At 31.5% G+C, this 21,050-nt stretch overlaps 1 protein-coding gene across 1 annotated transcript in view; it reads left to right on the top strand.

Moving 5' to 3' along the window:
* The window catches only part of LOC134228456 (tyrosine-protein kinase Fer-like), a 44,534-nt gene continuing 23,484 nt past the window's right edge, over positions 1 to 21,050 (top strand). The window contains exons 1-7 of the mRNA XM_062710116.1: positions 1 to 146; positions 3,897 to 4,110; positions 5,046 to 5,219; positions 5,550 to 5,646; positions 5,819 to 6,011; positions 7,196 to 7,339; positions 7,763 to 7,885. Of these exons, the coding sequence (XP_062566100.1) occupies positions 3,898 to 4,110; positions 5,046 to 5,219; positions 5,550 to 5,646; positions 5,819 to 6,011; positions 7,196 to 7,339; positions 7,763 to 7,885 (944 nt within the window). The 5' untranslated portion in view covers positions 1 to 146; position 3,897. The remainder of the gene's footprint in view (positions 147 to 3,896; positions 4,111 to 5,045; positions 5,220 to 5,549; positions 5,647 to 5,818; positions 6,012 to 7,195; positions 7,340 to 7,762; positions 7,886 to 21,050) is intronic.

The raw sequence follows: 21,050 nt of genomic DNA, 5'->3' as shown, positions 1-21,050 counted from the left end.
TGACATCACAGCACAAAATCGGGAAAGCGGAAGCTCCGATAGGATATGCAGTGGTTTTCCAACAGAAACCTGATTAATTCGGTGATATCTTAGATCATAATGTAAACACCAGGATTTAGGCAGCTAGAAAAACACCACGTGAGAACGTAAGTGTTAAGTCGGAGTCGTGCAGCCCCGAGTGTAAGGTTTCTTCAGGGATTATACACCTGCACCCGTGCACACACCCCGCTTCTGAATATTTAGGTTTAGTCAGAATTTGTGCAGTTGTAGCATCTTTTGCTCATAATTTATACTTATGGAATAATTTGTTCTTATGTCATAAGAAACTCAAAGTACATAAAGAGAGAGATTGTTCAATGCATATATATCACACCTTGTTATTACTATAAACAACTAAAAGCATGAAAGCCAAATGGAAAAAAATGCATGTTTTCTAGGTGGGGGTGACTCATATGCATTTGGTCAAACTGGACATTTTAGCAATGTCAAGGTAAAGTGATGCATTCATGTGTCATTAATCTTGTATGCATCTTGTCCTTATTAAATTAATTAAGAGTTCTAAAAAAAAAATTCTTTGACATTTTGTCACGATGATCATCATGATGCTGTTTAATGTGTACAAACACAATGATGCTGGTATATATTGGAAACTTGATTCTTTTCCTATGCTTTGAATGATATGAATACAAGTTTCATTAACATGATTAATGTACTAAGCAGTATTCTCCTTAAACTATAAATGACAATCATAATATATTATTAATTTTTTTTTTAAAACATTACTCTCCTAGTTTTAAAGGATGTGACCAATTGTGTTGCCAGCTTATATTTGTTTGATATATGAAAAGTCTCACATCATGCTCATTGGGCCCAACCCATATATTTTACATGTTATATAAATATATATATTTTTAATTTGCTTATCTGCCTATCAACACTATCAAATAAGATAATTGTGATAATAAATTGAAGTGAAAGAGGAAGAAATATATGAGTAATTTGAGTTGAATTAAATACTATGTACTTTATTATATTGAACATTGGTGGAAAAAGATATTGATTTTGAAATGGGTTAATTTTTTTAAAGACTATAAATTTATACAAAAGAAGCTAAGACCCATGTTCAAACAGATTTTATTCTACAAATTTATTTTTTTTAAATCTTTATGCTGTTTTACTTGTTTTGTTTAATTGATTTAAATGACCTAATATTTTTTAAAAACTGTTTTTCCTTGTTAGAATGATTTTGACATCAGAACATCTTGAAACCAGGTTTTACAACCACAAAAGGACTTAAATATTTACAATATCAATTGTCTTGTATTTCTTTTTTAATCTACTTAGGCTAAACCATGATAGCAGTATTTACACATGTATATATAACTACAAATTGATGCAATGTTTTGCTTCTAGATACCCGTTTTTCTGCAATCATTTTTTGTGGGGAATTAACTGAATGCAAATTCCTAAATTCAACATTTAAAAATTCATTCAATACCCACATAAATTTTGGAAAAAAATTGAAATAATTTACATAGAAGACTTATAATTCAGCAGTCAATCATTACTAGTATTTTTTGGGGAGTTAATTTGATAATTTCTGGTCCAAAACTCTATGTCCGACTTATAGGCGAGCTGCAAATGGTGTGTGCAATATAAGCTTATTAAACACAACCGACTTATAGGCGGACCGCCTTATAGGCGAGTATATACGGTACTTTTCTCTTCCTTTGTCTACCAGTAGAGATACAGTCTTGACAGAGACATCTGGTTATATAAGCCTGAAGAACCAGGATGTTATAATTGAGTTTCTGTCCTTGAGACTTTTTTATGTTTGAAGTTTTTAACAGTTAATAATTTCGGTCATAATTATGTTTTACTGACTGAAGTAGAAGTAAAACTTTAAAATAAGAAAATCATTGCCCAAAGAGTAAAAATAACTGCCTTTTAGGATGAGTCAACTTTTAAGGAGGAATGTCCCAATTATGATGCAATATGATAAGTGGATCTTTTAGATCTCCAATCCAGAAGAGTGCTTTTCATGTACCTGGTAAATAGTAGCTTATATTTTTTTCTTCCTGGAAAAGAGGAATTTACCATAATTAGTACAATTAGTACATGTAATAAGTTTATGGTTGAAATCATGAGAATTTTACAAAATTTCGACATGTTCAAGATTTTTAAATAAAGAAATGCTTTGTAATAATTGTGGTAAAAAGATGATTTATTTTTAATTACATGCATGTGATGTGGTAGTTTTAATATTTTTGTATGAAAATGAAATTTAAAAGTACATGTATGAAAAGTTTGAATTAAGTAAACAAGATGTTCTTGATTTCCTTATGGTGCATAAGTCAAATACTCTGAGCTAGACAAACCCATTTTGCTCATTATTTTTTTCTTTACCTGAATTACAAATGTGTGCAAACTAGGAACAAACCATTAAAGCTTATTTATCATGTTTATCAGTTGGAAGAGAGAACCGCATGAGTTAAAATGCACCACTGACCCAAAAACGAAATGTTCACAAATGAAAAGTTACTTCCTGATTTTTGTGTTTGTATGGGCAAATCAAAATGATGAAAAAATGTACTTGTGTGTTTAACAGCTCTTCACACATTGAAATCATGAAATTATTTTTTTTGTTGAATTTGAGTGGTTATCATGGTTATAGCTAGATTCTGAGTAAGAGACTATTTTTGAAGCAGTTTTGGATAAAACTTAAAAGCACCACAATGTACCATATGAAATACAGAATATGTCTTGAATTACAGGTAACTCTCGATACCTCGAAGTCCGCGGGCATAGAATTGAGAGATCTTTCTGTTTGTCTGTTTGTTTGTTGACCGATTTTGAAATTAGCCTTACCGGATGTAATAATTTTCATGCAGTGCTAACATTTTACGCGTGGTGTTTATAAAACATCGATATGTTTTCGTATTGTAGATAAATATTTATTAAATTGAGTAAATAAAAATTGAACTTATTCACTTCATGTTTATTTACTAATTCTTTTTGATACGGACGTCAAACTACGCATTCGTTAAATGAAAACGACATTTTACCGCATCGTACACAGCATTGACTACTGCAAAGATGATCATTAAACGTTGAACGAAGTTCTCTAAGTATATGTGCAACAACAGTCATAATCTTGACATTGAGGCTGTTTCTGTATTTTCATATTTTGTTAAACTGACTGGAAATAAAAATTCAACTATTTAGTTTTTCGTCTTGTATTAAATTTACTATTTTTCAATCATTGACACCGTTTCTCCGAATTATCGTAAGACAGTTGAAGATAATTATTTTAATAGCATAAAACGTTAGGCAACATATGATTAATTATAAATCAATTATCACCTAACAGTATAAGTGTCACCTGAATAAACATCCCGTTTCTCGAGACCCGCGTCTTCTGCCTGGGGCCATTTAAATGTCCAGGTAAAGCCGCTAATTATGTAACATTGTATACACATAGCCACTTCGAGGTTTCAAGGGAAAATTCCAATAGAATATGCATAGCGGGACTGCATTTTGACTTCAAGGGATCGAGGGTTTCGAGAGATCAAGAGTTTAGAAATCAAGAGTAAATTTGCTTAGTAATATAGGGAAAAAAGTTTGGGTAAAATTTAAAAGCAGTACAATGAACTTCCAGAGATATGATGCCATCAAGAGTTACCTGTACTTTCATTATAATGTTACATAATTCTTATGCTACAGTACTTCGTACAATTGTCTTTGAATGTGTTGAATAAAATGTTCTGTTATGTTTTTTACAGTTGAAAAACAGTCTATTGTATTCTGTGTAATTAATATTTCAGTCTATTTTTAGCTGTATTGTTACTATTTTTAGCATTATTTTCTACTTTTAGCATGATTGTTTCTATTTTCAGCATGGGTTTTGGAACAGAGTTCCAGGGGAAGAAATCCCATGAAGTTCTTCTACGAATTCAAGAGCATGAAATTCGGCTACTGGAAGTGATGAAACGGTGTCTCAACATCCGCGTCAAAAGCGATCGCAACTACGCCGATGCGTTGTCAGGATTGGTCAAAGAGGCGCAGAAATTTACCTGTCCAGAATTTCAGCCCATGCAAGCAGTCTTCCAGGTTAATTAGATAGTCTCATCTCCAGGAATATTTCAGATTTAATACTTTTGACAGAAATGCAGAGCTATTTTTGTCTTGTGTTATTTTAGCCCAATTAAACAAAATTGCACCATAAAAACAATTTTGTTGAAAGAGAAATAACTCTCTCTTGTCTCCTACTCTAGATAATTCACCTCTTGACAAGATCGAAAACGGCTAAAAAACATGGGGAGGAAAATTAACCTGTATATACAGTCAGGGGTGTGATTGAAATCCATCATTTTTAAAAATGATGATTTTCAGTCATTAAATTGATTTTTAATAATGATGGAAATTCATCTTTTTTTAGTAAAATGATGAAAAACAGTCATTTCTATTTTGAAATTTATTTTAGAAATAAAATCTCTGATATTAAAAATGACTGTTTTTCATGATTTTTTATCAATTGTTAGGTCTGTATATATCTCATTAGTTTTATAAATTATTTTGGTTTCAATTACTTGTCAAGATGTTTCTCTACACAAGGGTTATGGCAGGATAGTGTACTATATCTAATTACTGTAGTAAATGGGATGGGAAAATTGACTTGAGAATGGAAATATGATGAAAAGACGTTATTTACAAAAATCAGAAAATTGTGTACATTATATACTTAGAAGAAATGACCATTATCCATCATTTTTAAAAATGATGGATTTCAGTCACACCCCTGACTGATATAGTAATTGTAACTTGACACTTGTAGATTGCAGGTTGACTTATCACATTAATACAGTAATTCATAGTTTGAATTTTGATTTTTCTCTTTAGTTACAAAAAAAGAGCATATTTTCTGAAATGAGAGATACAAGTACATTTAAACACTTAAAATTTAGTTTCAATAGTTGTATCATGTATTATGATTGGATTAGTTAAAGAGACAATAAAACTAATTGGTTGACATTTTTGATTGACAGGCCTGGGATGTGGTGCTACAACAGACAGACAAACTGTTACAGTACATCAAACAAAACGCACAGAAGATGGAGTCAGAGACCCTGACACACCTCACCGATCTCATCAGCCGCAAAAAAGACGCCAAGAAATATTACATCGACGAACGGAGTCGACTAGAAAAAGATTTCAATAAGGTTACTATATATAGATGCATTTCTTTTCTTTCATGCAGTAACCTGCATGTTAAATTATTATTTTCCTCAAAGAGCCATTTGAGAATCATATATATTTAAATTCATCTACTCAATACTCTTCCCCTATGAAACTGACATATGCAACTCCTGTTTTAATTCTTCTCCTTTCACCCTTCTTACAGGTGTACAAACCTTAATTAAAGCGTGTGAAAGTGTGAAAGTATAGGTTAAAGAAGGGGCCAAAAAATCTGTATACAATATAGGGCAAATTAAGATGTTTTCTACCCATTACACTGGTGTAAATTACTTATAAATGTTACGCTTTTGTAGGTTCAAGATGAGGTACAGAAAAATAAACAGGAGTATGGTCACTGTGTGATGAGAGTGACTGCTGACGAGGCTAAGTATAATGACATCAAATCCAAAGGTAATCCAAATAAATGACATCAAATCCACAGGTACTAAAATGCAAGGGATTGATGATTTCAATGCAATAGATTCATTATTCTTTATATCCAATAAGAATCATGAGGAAAATTCCCTTTAGAATTTTAAATTTATTATAAGTGTATTTGCTTTATGCATATTATTGATTTCAGGTGGAAAATCCTCAAAGGTGGAGGACTCCAAGGTGAAATACCAGAAATCTGCGGCGCGACTTCACCGGATCCACAACGACTACGTTCTGTCACTACGCGAGGTCAGCGCATGTCAGGATGGGTACCTGACCCAGACACTGCCCAGCTTCCTCAACTATCACCAGACATCACAGGAAATCCTTGTTCAACAGTGGTAAAATTACAGTAACAGTTGTAAAAAAAGTGTTATCTTATTGATAAGTATGCCTGCCTTGGAAGAAGGGAGGGCAAATTGGTTTGCTGCTGTCTGTTAGTGGGTTGCTCTGTCTATTGGTCCACCATCAATTTCCGTTCATTAGGCCATAATAAAAATATTCCTAGATTCTCATCCCCGCCCATCCCGATTTTATACCCCCGCCTCGATTTTTTTTATCTCTGTTTTTCTTCGTCTTAATTCTGATCGGGAACGGAATTCATGCATCTACCATTCTACTTTCGTTTTAAATCCTGCGAAAGTCGAAATGATTTTGACAGCTGAAAAGATGGTTATTGCTGTAATACATGCTTATATATTTTAAACAAGGGTCATTGATTGAAAAAGATTGGTGATGATGTGAAGTAAGAGATAATTGAACCTTTACTATGACTTTTTTTGGATATTGTAGATAAAATTACACCGATTGACTTGGTCAATAAAAATCTGCAAAATTGAAAAAAATATATAATAAAAGCCGCCCGCCCGCCTCGATTTTTAAAAAAGATGGATGAGAATCTAGCAATTTATTTATTATGGCCTTATTTACATTGGCCAATTTATTCCTCATATGACAATATTATTAAATTAAAATGAAATTCAATTTTCAATGACATCCAGTCAATCACATGATCAGAAAGCAGTCTCTGTTTTCCTCCATTTCATAAAAAGTAAATGAATGCAAATGTATCTTGCAAAAGCTTGGTGTTTTACAGTAAATATAAATCATAAAAAATCAGCAGTCAGCAGGGGATGCTTACTCCTCCTATAGGCACCTGATCCGACCTCTGGATTTCACAGGAGTCAGTGTAATGCTGTCTTCACAGATTGATATTGTTTACAGAGGTTATTAGATAGAACACGTCTGTTTGTTAACTTCACATTTTACTTCATATACTTTGCCTGTACATTATTTGGCATACTGAATTCAAAATTTAGAGGAATCGTGGAAATAGCTGGCATAATCCTGATTTCTTACTACACATGTCTGTGCCATGTAGTGCCATAGACTAATTGTATTTATAAATGATTTCTTTTGGGTATATTTCATGAACTAGAGCGTTATTGTCTGTGCCAAACCTGTTAAAATATGAAGCCTGCTCTTTGAAGTACACATTTAGTAAATTATTTGTTTTCTTTGACAGTAAAGAGATCCTTTTGCAATACCAAGAACTGACGGACCTATCTAATGAGACCTGTTGTGAGATCTTCCGGGAGACCCGAGAGGCCATCGAGAAAATCAACCCCGAGAAGGAGTATTATAACGAAGAGTTTGTGAATAAGTTCAGGTAACGGCGGGAAGTCAGAGAAGGGATGTACAGGGAATCATCTGTGGTAGTTTGTACAAAACTATTTCCCTCTCTGTTTGAATATTATAAATTCAAAACAATAGCAAAGCAGGCTTTGGTTAAAACTTGACCTAAGTTAAATCTGAAGACCACAACCATTCATTGGTTGGAGGTTAGATATTTCTTTTAGCACCACAGGGATTTTCTAATGCATGAATATTGCTTTTTATATAAAATTCTCTTTTAACAAATGCATATTGTTAAGATATAATTTATATTTATATATACTAAGTTAAATACCAATCTAAAAAAGAATTATATTTATAGGCATTTTGATTATTAAATTTGTAAATACTGTGGTAAGGGTAAGAATTGGTGAACCTTTTGATTTGTTGATTATTTAATGTTGTTTTATTTCTGTAGTTCAGACAAAATAGAACCTATAGCATTTGAGTTTGGTAACACCTTACTGGCAGACTACACTGGAGTACTAGAGAGTAACAAGCTAGCCCTTAACGACCTGACAAGTACAGACCTACAGACAAGGTGAGTACACAATATACAGAGGTGGATCCAGGGCAAGAATCACAGGGGTGGAGCTAAGGTAGGTGATAGATACATGTATGCTGGAGTGGATCTAGGTTTTGTTTTTGGTATAAAGGCATTTATTCAAGGTAGTTAAGCATTTACAAGGAGTGGATCCAAAGATTCACATGTGGAATAGGGATCACTAAGTGCTGTCAGTCTTTTACTTCGTCTAAAAGGAAATTCTAGATCTTGAAAGGGATTGCTGATATTTACTGTTTAACTCTAATTTCTACTTTTTGTCAATACTTGGTGTTTGAAAAGTAGAAAATTAGTGTGGAATGGATTTGACAGTGCCTTTTAAGACAGTTTGTTCCTAACTGGAAAAACCAGAGGGAAATATAGTTTTTGTTCACTGCCTGTCTGTCTGTCCGACTGCCTGTCAGTTAGTCTGTCCATTTGGTTAAACTCCCACACTTTTTTTCTTTGTTCTATGCAAGTCTATCCTGATAAATTTCAGAAAAAATATGCATTTAGTTTTGCTTTGATGATTTTTTTTTTGACATTATTGGAAAAGACTTTTGTTATTTGTTATTTTACTTCAACCGTTTCTGTTTACAAACTTCATGTGTAAAAATAATATATAATGATTTATTTACAAGGATTAATCATATACAATGTTGACCAAAAAAAAAAACCCAAAACAAATCAATATTTAGAAGTTAAGTATTGGAGTTCTCTCCCTTTACTTGTTTAAAAAAATCGATGAAAGACATTCTTGTCAAATCTGTGTCAAAATTTCGTTTAGAACTTGATTTCAATTTTGTTTATCATTTGTAAAGGAGATAGGTAATGAAATACTATTAGATAAACTCTTTAATTTTAAGAAAGAACACAAAAAAATCGTTTTTACCACTTTTATATTGTAATTTTAAGTTTTAATAAAGATTTTGTTGAATCTTTCAAAGTTATGAATCCTACCAAGGTGGTATAAATGGTTTTTATGTGTAATGAATATTTGTCACCTCAAATGAGGTAATCTGGGGAATTATATATACTCATAGTAAAGAAAGTAGATCACTTAATAATCAGGACATCCTTTTTTCGTGAGATAGACATTGACTCTTTATTAGTGAGACAAAATTTTTACGAATTCTGGTCATTGCTCCGTACATATATAATCTTAAAGAATTCTATTTCACCTGAGAATGAAATTTTCACGAGTATTCTCTCTTGCTTAATAACGTGAAAAGAAAGTTACCATGGAATTATCATGGAATCGGTAGTATGCTAACTGAAAACAAAGCTTTTGAAATACAGTAAAACATTTGTTGTATGAATACGGATATTCCAGTTTCACGGATATAGCAAAGTCTTCAAAAACTTCAATCCCCAGATATTTAAATTAATTATAATGAATTTCTTGTACGGCTATAACAAATTATGGTTATAGCAAAGTAATTTCATAGGTCCCAGTGACTTTGTGACAGCAAAATTTTCCCACATTCCTCACTCATGTTTTGACAGCTCATTGCTTGATTAATCTATAGACAGTTTTTGTTTAAGAATCCCGAGCCACATGGGCAGTCTTTTAGATGATTTAATTGCTTCATGTTCAGCTTTAGTAGTAACATTTGAACAATCTGCAAGTTTGTTTCGGTCAAAGTCGAGCAGGTGCTTGAAAATCTAGTCCAGGGCCTAATCACTCCCCACTCTTGACAGTATATAGAAAAATCAGCACGCCCTAAATTTTAATAAATCTGGTCAATACAGGAAGTTTACATGTTGTTTTTCATCTCATAAAAAAATTCAGCTCCAGTCTCGTATCAAAATGCCCGAATCGGAAGGGAAGATTCCAGAATTATTTTGCGTCAGCCATGATTTGACGTGAACCAAAGTGTAATACTGTTATGACACCTATATATTTATACCAAAACCTACTCAGAACTAAAAGTTCAGTTTTAAATCTATAAGGAAGGCTATACATATATGGACAATAAATTTTCACATGGATTCACGTAATAAACGGATTTGTTTTTCCTGTCATTTTAAAATGCTTAAGAACAAAAAATCTACATTAAAAAATCAGAATCAGTGTGCAAAGTCATAACACAGCTGTAATTAATGTATGAAAATTTTGATTGATTCCATGGATTTCATAAATCACTAAAATAATCAATGACGCTATATTAGGTTCTCTCCCTTGACATGTGTATAAGAGTGTTATAAAAAAAATAAAATTTCTTGAGACGTCATTCAAATTGACAATTTTCTGTACAAGTTTAATTATTCATTGTAATCCTAATTACCACTTATAAATTTACAATAAATCAAGGAATTTCTAGGGGGAAAAATTATTTTTACGAATAAAAAAGTAAACAATGTGACTCACTTATTATAATAAAGTAAGAAAATAGCTTTGAACATGCTGGTGTAATATCTTTTAATTGAAGATAAATAATCTTTGACGCCTCTACGGAGGCATTAACAAGCAGTTGTAAATAAATATTTGGCCACCCTGTATGCAGGGTTATGAACAGGTGTTATATTAACAAAATAATCAGTGTTTGTAATTTCAGAAACAGTCATCAAAATGCAACTGTATGAAAATAAATGTACAGATGTACCATATATACTTGCCTATAAGTCAGCTAGTATTTTGGGAGTTAAATTTTAGTCCAAAAGTCTATGTCTGACTTATAGGCGAGTCATAAAAAAACTGGTAATTTTCTGGATGGCAAATCATATTCTATTTTCAACAGCTATGATCGTTAAACAAAGTATGCATTATATCATTTATATATTATATACATAAATTACATGTATCTTATATACATGTATTTAATGATTTCATTTTTTTTCATAATTTAAAGTTATATATCGACCTCATTTCTAAAAATATTAATTAAAAGCAGGGTAAAACAGCATAGCAATTAATAGACAATGTCATCTGATTCTGGCAAAAAGTTGTACCGACATAAGCGGGTCAAGAGCAAATCCCTGCAATATAACCTCAAAAAATACAACCAACTTATAGGCGGGCTGACTTATAGGTGAATATATATAACTAATTACAGATATAGCAAAGTAATTTCATAGGTCCCAGTGACTTTGTTATAACCAAGTTTTGCCGTAAATGAGGTGAATCTTGTGAATTCTCTATAGATACATGTAGGTTCAGTTCCAAAATTTCTGGACCTTAATTTCTTTAAAATATTCCTTGAAAAATTGAGTTCTTTTTTTTTCTTCTATTTTTCTAGTTTGTTCAATGTCTTTTAAAGATTTGACAGCTCTTCAATGACTTCAATATTCAAATTATTTTTTATCAAGATTATGATAAAATTTGATTTTGGGCTGAAATCCATAATTTCATTTTTATGTAGCCTTAAGCCCAATTGTTTATCAAATAGCTGTCACTCCCTGTTCTGACAGCACACTGCTTAATTAATTTTATAGACAGTGTTTGTAGAAGAGTCCAAAGCCCAATGGACAGTCTTTCTTATGTTTTAATTGCTTAATGTTCAGCTTGTGTAATATCATTTGATTAATCTGCGACATTCTGAATAAATGCATTAATGTGTATATATATTTAAATCAAAACCTACATTGAACTAAATGCTCAGCTTCAAATCTATAAGAAAGGCTATATGCATGGTCAATAAATTTCCCCATGGATTTACAAAAACAAAAAAACAGATTTGTTTTTCTTGTTGTTTGAAAATGGTTAAGAACACCAAATCTACATGAACAAACCAGAATCAATGTTCAAAGTCATAACGCAACTGTAATTAATGTATGACAATTTTGATTGAATGGATATCATGAATCACATATAATAGTTTAACTATCAATGCCTGATAATTGGGTTCTCTCCCTTGACATATGTATAGGAGTGTAATGAAAAATTAAAATTTCTTTGAGACCTTATTCAAATTGATAGTTTTTTGTACAAGTTTCATTATTTCCTGTAATCTTAATTACCACTTATAGATTAACAAAAAATCATTTAATTTCTGGGGGGAAAGTTGTTTTTATGATTAAGAAAGTTACAAAAGTTAACTATATGAAAAGAGACAATGTGACCAACTTCCTTTAAGTATTTCATGTACCAAAAAAATTTCCAATCTGCTGGAAAATACGTTATTTTACTTAAGAAATTTTGACGCCTCTACAGAGGCAATAACAAACAGATTTTAAACAATAGTTGGGAACCTTGATAGAATGGTTATGCACTGGTGAGAAATCTACATAACAATTGGTGACTTTTAATAACTGCAATGATCCAAATGCAGTTGTAAATTGAAATTTATGTACAGTTTTATGCTTACAAAAACTTTGATAAAATGTCTTAAAGAAAATTCTTTTTTGAATGGCGTTCATTGAGAGGCGTCCAGTTTATTCAGTAATTAAAAATAAAAACTCTTCTTTGGAATGCTTCAGTAATTCTGATAAAATTGTGTCACACAGTGAAAAAAGATAATTTATTTGTAGTTATGCACTGTATTAATTTTTGAGATTAATTTGTATCATCCTAAACATCCTCAACCATCTTTAATTGTAAGAAAATATCCAGGTTTTCTAATTTTTTTTTTTCATTTTGGTTGTTTTATATGACAATCATATATAATATTTCTCTCTATATATATAGAGTGGTTTTTTAACAATTGTAGTAAATGACAAAAAACAAACTATTCTTGTTGTACGGTAGTTGATGCATGTGAGTTAAATGGCACAAAAATTGATATGACGATTTTTACTAATTTCTTAAATATTGAATTTTTTTGGAATGTTTCAATGATGTTTATAAAATGTGGATTATTGCCCTTTTTATAGAATGATTTATCGAAGAAAAAGTATATTAAAAGCTCCTTTTGATTTTGAATCTAGTTTTCTATTTACTAGATTGTTTATAGTATGTTATATTTTTAAAATTGTTTACCTACTTCAATATTAAAAGTAATTTTCTATTGAAAAGATGAATGGGAAAATTGGAAACTTAGCTTTTAAACTGGAAAGGGTAATTTTGTGCAAGGTTTGATCTAAAATTTGATATGCAGAAAATGTATTTAGGTGATTTTAAAAACCCCACCTAAAACTATACAATTTTTGTCACCTCTTCGGGGGCTAATGAAATATCAATTTACATGAGTGGCAATGTAAAAAAGTGAACATTCTGAAATGTATGGTGATTTTTTTGTGCATTTTTATTGTATTTCCTAGGGTTTATATAAATCAAAAAAATGATTGTGAAAAGTTGACATGCTTACTCTGAATTCACAAATTCACTTATAGCTTATTTATTTTTTATTATTTTTTAAATTCAGTTTTAAAGCAAATGTAGACTAATTATTTTTAAATTAAAATCAAATTTTTATGGCGTCGAGCCTGCTCGATTGTCATCTAGCGATCAATCAGATTTACATGACCGAATGTGTCAGTGGATGCATCCACAATAGAAAATAGCAACAGCTTTCAAAACGTTTACAATGATAATAGCTTGAATACAAAATTGAAACAATTGTATCTTCAATTAATTCTACTACAAAACCACGATATGTTTAATTTTTACGCAAGAAAAACGTTATGGTTGTTGTGGATTAATTTCTACAGAGAGGGTGAGTCGAATGACATGAATCACATTTTGGGACTGATTACTAAATCTTAAAGACGGTAAAATAATTACAAAATAAACACGAATACAGTAAAATTTGTCTTATCCGGATTCTGAGTACTCCGGATTTTTGTCCATTCCGTCTATAAATTTTAGTCCTATGCACTTCTTTAACAAATTCATCAGGAAAAAAATCTGTGTAGTCCGGATACTGTCCATTCTGTATACCGAACGGCCATACTGGACCCAACTGCTTATAATTATCCATAATAATTTCCTCTAATCTAGCCACACCCGAGTTACTTCAAAGCAATTAAAACCTTTTGTGGTGGATGTGCAAATCTGTGTTTACATTAGCATGATAAGTGTCATGAGATGAACTGAAATGGGGTGTTGACACAGGCTGCTTATAAAATTATATGATGAAATTAAAGTTTAAACAAATGCATGTTTAACTTTGTTTTGACTCCTTTGATCACATTATAACATCAATAAAAAATATATGTACGCCATTTACAAATTAGAATATAAATTGGGATCGAATATCGAACACAATTCAAAATGGCGCCCTAACAAGCACTTTCTGGAAAACGTAATGTTTTACATAAAATTAAAAGTTCAATCCAGTAATTGTCAAATCATAAATAAGCGTGTTAAGGGTTTTACATTGAATGAGCTAATTGAAATGCTAAACCCGTCCGCTTCATATATAATTGCGTGTAGATTTTGGTTTAAGCAAAACTTCACTCCAACTTTCAAACTTCGTGAACAAACAAGGAAATATAGTAAGTCATGCAAGACTATTTCTTGCATTTTTCTTGCATTTTTCCTGTACTCCAGATTCTGTCAAAACCGGCCAATTTTTATGGAACCGACGGTAGCCGGTTTAGACAATTTATACTTAACAAGACTATAGAAATTGAATTTCTTAATCTTAGCTTTACTTTTACTATCTTAAATCGAATTTTATCCGAACCTGGTATTGACCAGTAATTCCAGGTCTTCGATTGACTGAAAAGAAATTAGATTGATTTTCTGACGATGTTTAGTCAATTTGAACCCTGTCTCATACAGACCAGGACATAAGGCCTTGTTCTGTATTTGTGTTAAGACAATTTCTTAATTTTATTATCATATTACTGGAGTCACTCGCTTGACCTATCTGCAGATCTTTTGAAATTGTTTTTCTTGTTTGACGCCATTGAAGCCTTTTGGGCTTTTGATTTATTTTTTCACCCTGGCACTGAATTACAAAATAAAGTCCGCGTTTTCGTGAATGTTGCAGAATAACCTCCGAGGTCGAGAAATGTTGTTTGAAATATGAAAGCCGAGGCGTTAGCTGAGACTTTTTTATTTCAAACAACATTTCGAGACCGAGGAGGTTATTCTGCATCATTCACGACAACAAGGACTTTATTTCTATTCTACCAAGGGCGATAAATACGGCCGATGAATTCCTCTATAGAGAAACGAATTAGGTCACCATGTTCTCGATTACGTTGTTCTATTTAACACCAGAGAGAAATTTTGTTGACCTACCTATATATGGAATGCAGATGATTTGAGCTTTTGTTGCATTAAAAATAGTCTTGTTTAATTACAAATTTGTTTGTTATATGTGTTGATCAGTTAAAATGAATATACAAAAACAAAATCATGTTCTTGTTTTACTGCTAAAATCACGTTGTAAAATGTGTAGGGAGGTCCGTGGAATAGCCCTGCTTAGCTATAAAAACCGACATTCATCAACAACTTGATGCAATTTACAGTGTTTGTACTGCAAAAGACGATACATCGATGCGGTCTAATCATGTATTTCTTTCTACAGCCAAACATGCATTTGAATTGTTCAGATTTGATACGTGTTTCTGATCTGATAATTTTTTGATGACGTTCGTGATCTATTGGAGAATAATGTCTGGCGGCTTCCTTTCAAGTTTTCAATAACCGTAGTAGAATTGACATTATATGCTTGTTAAACTGTTCATTGAAAAATTATAGATCAGACATGGTCAGGTCATGAATTTCCAAAATGTCAAGTCTCTTCATGGGTCAGTGTCTGCATTGTATGAATTTGTACAACTTCAGACCTGTTTACTCTAATGATTTTGCCATATTTTGTAAGGATTTTCAGTCCCAAATATGTCTCATATTTTGCTATAATTATAAAAATACGAAAATAAAAAATACACTTGTTTATGATTACATTATGATTTATCGTTAGAATAGATTTCAAACACAGAAGATATGTCGTTTGCCAAAAGTCTGTGGTATATAATGAACATGTTATTAAACCATGTTTTGGTAATCAAAAAGCAGTTGTTCTCAATCAATATACGTAAAATCGATAGAAAATTCAATCTTACAGGCAAATGTAAAATCTCATAGGCAAGTCTAATAAAAAATACTTAGAAACAACAATTTGGGTAAACAGGTCTGCAACTTTAAAACACAAAATCGGGATTTTGAAGCCCAAAAGAGCTAATGGAACTATGGTGCAACTGTGAACATTTTAAAGTCAACTGAGTAAACTCAGGTGACCTATTGCTATCTTTTTTCGTCCGTCATCGTGCGTTGTTAGTTAACATTTGAACATTTTTGGCTACTTCTCTGAAACCACTGAACCAATTTCAACCAAATATGGCATATAACATCTATGGGTGAAGGGGAACAAAAATTGTGAATTTCATGGTCCCTACCCCCCTCCCCCTCCCCCCCCCCCCCGGGGCCAGGGGGTGGGGCAAAATCCACTAAAATTAGTGCAATCTTCAAAAATCCTCTTTGTTACTCCTAGTCATCAAGCACTTAAACTGTTGGCTTGATTGTAATCAGCATTGTGTCCTCTACCAAAATTGTGAAATTCATGGCCCCCGGGTCAGGGGTTCTAGTGTTAGGGCGGGGCTAAACAGGATTTATAGTGAAAATGCATTATTTCTTTGAAAATCTTCTTTTCTGTTTGTGGGCATTAAATAAACTAACCTAACTAACTAATGAATGAACCTTCAATATACAGTTAAACCTCATTATCTTGAACTCAAAAGTACTGAGGAAATACTTCAAGGTATCTGAGGATTAGATATATCCAGGGTTAAACACTTGAGGAATAAATGGTTGAGACTTTAAAATGACTTCCACATATCCATGGTATTTGAGATTTGGGGTGTTCGAGATACCGAAGTTCAACTGTTCTACTTTAGGAAATAAGTAAATGACAGACAAATGTGAATACTAAAGAAAACACTTTTTTAAAGAACCAAATATTTTTTTAACATATGCAATGCAGCAAATTTAAAGGAACTTGCATAAAATACAATTTACCCTTTATTTGCATAAACCATTACATCAAAGTTTTGTAAAGAGCACCACCCTACCCTACAAATGAATAAAGAAATACACTTAATAATGTAAGTACTTTGTTTAAGTCGAAGCAGTTTTTGATGGGGTTCAACCAAGGAGATTTTTTTTGTTTTAAAATTGACTGCATTTAAAACGAAATAAACAAAATCAAAACTATAAAAAAAAAGTTGTATGCAAAATATTTACAAATGACATCACTAAAAATTGAATGCACACCTCGGGGGCACTATTGATTGATTTAATGTGCTATTTTTCAGTTCAGTGCGATGATTGCATGTGGGGCACGCCCTTCCATCACTGCAAAATATGAATCTTTATTTATGCCCTGTTCACACGGAGAGTTTAATTCGAATTAAATGTAAAGTTACTGCGAATTAGCTTCGCTTAGCGTTCACACGGAGAATTTAATGCAAATTAGTTTCATTTGAATTAGTTTACTGCGCATTAAGTTACTTTGCATTAGCTCTGTGTGAACTCTAAGCGAAGCTAAATTTGAATTAAATTCTGAGGCATGCGTAATGGCAAAATTAGGTCAAATGCCCCATGTCAATGGTCAGCTTGAAGTATTTGTGCTATTTTTGAGTGAAAAACACAGGCACTTGTTTCTGTAATAAATTTTTTACCCGTAGTATAATAATAACACAAGGTGTTATTATTATACTATGTGTCAAAAATTTATTACAGAAACAAGTGCCTGTGGTGAAAAACTAAGAAAAATTTTGTTTATCACTAAAATGTGTGTACAGACACTGTAACATTATGTCAACTGCATCTGCTCCTGCATAAGGTGACATGATTTACAAATGACGTCATAATAGCCTTACTGATGCCTGACCGTAGGAGTAGAATTTTAATTCGCATTAGTTTACTTTGCTTTAGCTGTCGTGTGAACGCAATTTAATTTGCATTATTTTGATTCGCATTAGTTTACTTCACATTAATTTACTGCGAATGAAACTCGTTGTGTAAACAGGGCATAAGAGGTGAAGAACTTGAGTTATGTCCCTTTACTTGTTTAAAAAATGAAGTAAAACATGGTTATCAAATTTGTATCAAAACAAAGTTTTAAACTTGTTTTCAATTTTTTTTAATTATTTGTAAAGGAGATAGTTTTTGAAATATGATTGAAAAAATCTTTAGTTTGTATTAAAAAAAAATGGGAAATTCTTTTTTAACCCTTTGTGTGCGGGAACCCAATATATTGGGTCTGACGTCACAAACGCTACCGTATATATTGGGTCTGAGTGTGGAATTAGCGCTTCGTAACATAAAACGTTGTATAAAACGTATAAATGAGTTGTGAATTACTAAGAATCTATCAATATGCATTATAAAACCATAAAAATTTTAAAATAGGTAATTAAGATGTGAAAATATGCGAATTATTTTTGAAATTGTGATTTAAAGTGAAGGTGTTGGCTTTTGTTACGAAGAAAGTCAGTCCGCTATTTTTGGAAACAGGGAAAAAACGCGCATGTAATAAATATCTACTAACTAGCTCTAACATAATGAAAAATAAAGAAATAAATCCGCAGAATAGTCAAATATTAATAATTCTAATAAATTTGAGCTAGTAGACATAAAATTACATAGAAATTGTCGATATTATAGCAGCAAAACTTTGGTTAACTTGACTTGACCTTAACCTTGCGAAGTTCTTCCTGTTAAAACGAAATTAGGGTGCACATGCTACACTTTAGTCTGAAGCATATCGAGAGCTTATATGGTCGGTAAAGTTTTATATTTTGGGCATAATGTGGTTATTATTTGTTTATTTGGGGTTTTGTAAGTAGACATACATTACATCGTCTAAATGAAAACAATAATGCACGAGATTGAACCTGGCAAGTCACAGACGTTTTTCTCTTCCTCAGTGGCTGTGCACGTTGTTTACATACGTAAATTAATCTTTGCTTTGAAATAAAGGTTTGCAAAAAAAAAAAAAAAAAAAAAAAATTGAAACATCTTGTCAATTAAGAGTATTTGTTTTTTTTTATTAAACAATGAATAAACAAATATTTTTTTTTTAATCTAAAGACCCATTTAAAAAATGTTGAAAGATAAAAAAAGGTTTCACCTAATAAAAAAAATAAATGTAGAGGGCCTTGAACACTGTAGCAAATTTTCCGATGAGTGATTGCATTAATAAGGAAGTGCAAAAGAGATATATAGAGAATATATTCTTGTGATCAAGCAAAATTAATTCATGATGCATGAAGGTATTCGAAATATACACAATATGAATTTAAAAGAGTCAATTAAGTGGTCCTAATTACACCTTAAATTTCTGGTTTAAAGCTGCTTTTTTCCCATCTATTTGGGAAAACTTTCAAATATTTTTTTATAACAGTATATATGATATATTGTAAAATTTTTATTTAAAATTAAAAAAAATAATTAAACTTGATATTTTCTAGTGTCTTTAAATGTAAGCTAGTTCTCTACACTAAAAGTGAAGTTTACTTTAAAAAATCCAGATGGTATTGAGAAGAACAAAAAACATTATGTTTCAGAAAAGATGCATTCAAACATGTGCATATACATGAAAATGGTAAAAAGTAATGAAAAATTTTTGAAGTGCTGATTTTCCCTGAAATGACTGTCATTTGTTTAAACTGTGGTATTTGTTTTATTTCAGTAAGTAATAAAAATACCATTTTTATTTCCTTGATGAGGATTAATCATTATAATATAGACTCTCAATAATTTCAAAACCAAAATATGTTCCGGGATCTTTGGTATCTTAGAGTTAGATTTCTTCAAGGCTTTTACATATTACTCTGTTTTGCATGGAACCTAATCACTAAGTGAAAATAATTGGTACATGTATCAGAATTTTTTTTTCTAAATCAAGTATAAGTTTATGTATCAGGGAGACATTTTCTTTTTCTTTAAAATAGACTTTTGCTTGAATGAAGCATGTGGATTAAATTGTACATTTCCCCTACTTTTTATTTCTATTTTATTAAAACCAAAAACAGTGAGACTGCCCCAACCTATACATGCACACTCAAAATTATAAAATTCACTGGTTAAATAAATGGTAACTCTACAGTTTAAAATCAATGCCCTGTTCACACGGAGAGTTTAATTTGAATTAAACATAAAGTTACTGTGAATTAGCTTCACTTAGCGTTCACACGGAAAATTTAATGCAAATTAGTTTACCGTAATTCGAATTAGTTTACTGCACATTAAATTACTTCGCATTAGCTCCGTGTTAACGCTAAGCGAAGCTAATTCGAATTAAATTTTGACGCATGCGTAAAGCCAGAATTTAGTCACAGGACACGTGTTGGTGGTTAGATATAGGTATTTGTGCTATATTTGGTTCAAAAATTGAGGGAAAGTATGTTAATCACTAAAATCAATGAATACCTGTAGCCACTACATGATGAATCAAATGGATGGCTCTGCATACATGATGTGGTTTACAAATGACGTCATAATAGACTTACTTATGCCTGACTGTAGAAGTAAAATTTTTATTCGCATTAGTTTACTTCGCATTAGCTGTCGTGTGAACGCAATTTAATTTGCATTAATTTGATTCGCATTAGTTTACTTCGCATTAATTTACTGCGAATTAAACTTGTCGTGTGAACAGGGCATAAGATGAAAAGTCATTTTTTTAGGCATAAGAAGGAGATCAGAGTCTTCAGAATGAGTAATTTGTGAATTGTATGGACTTGCATGTACATCTGTTCAATAAATTACAATAAAGACTGGGTGATAGAAATTGTACTTCACCTCTCGAAATTGTACTTCACCTCTCAAACTCAAAAGTACACACTGTACATGTTTTTATCTATTAACATGTAATATGTCCTCTAGTTTACAAGTTTATAAGGCCCAAGAAGCTTCTACATTCCATCCCTTCTAGATATGTAAGATAGGTACATTTGATATAAGAGATAATCATATATGCCTGAATGAATACAGTAAAAAAGCTAGGATTTACTGTGATAATTTTTTTTTAATGATGGTCAGGAAAATTTTGCAAAAATGCAAATTCCTGTACAGTTATTTATCAACAAAGATTACTTTTTGGTCTCCAAAGATATGTTTATTTTTAAATATGAAAATGTGAATAGTTACTAAGAATACATAGAAATCCCATGGTGGAAATAAAATGTATTTCATCATTAGGAATAATATTTTATGTTGAAGTAAAAATTCAGGCACATTCAAAACTTGTGTAACAGGAAAGGAGAAAAT

Source organism: Saccostrea cucullata, unplaced genomic scaffold (assembly GCF_032062105.1).
Source record: "Saccostrea cucullata isolate Sc308-1 unplaced genomic scaffold, CSIRO_AGI_Scuc_v1 ctg623, whole genome shotgun sequence".
Lineage (NCBI taxonomy): Eukaryota > Metazoa > Mollusca > Bivalvia > Ostreida > Ostreidae > Saccostrea > Saccostrea cuccullata.
This window is presented reverse-complemented; position numbering and strand designations above follow the sequence as displayed.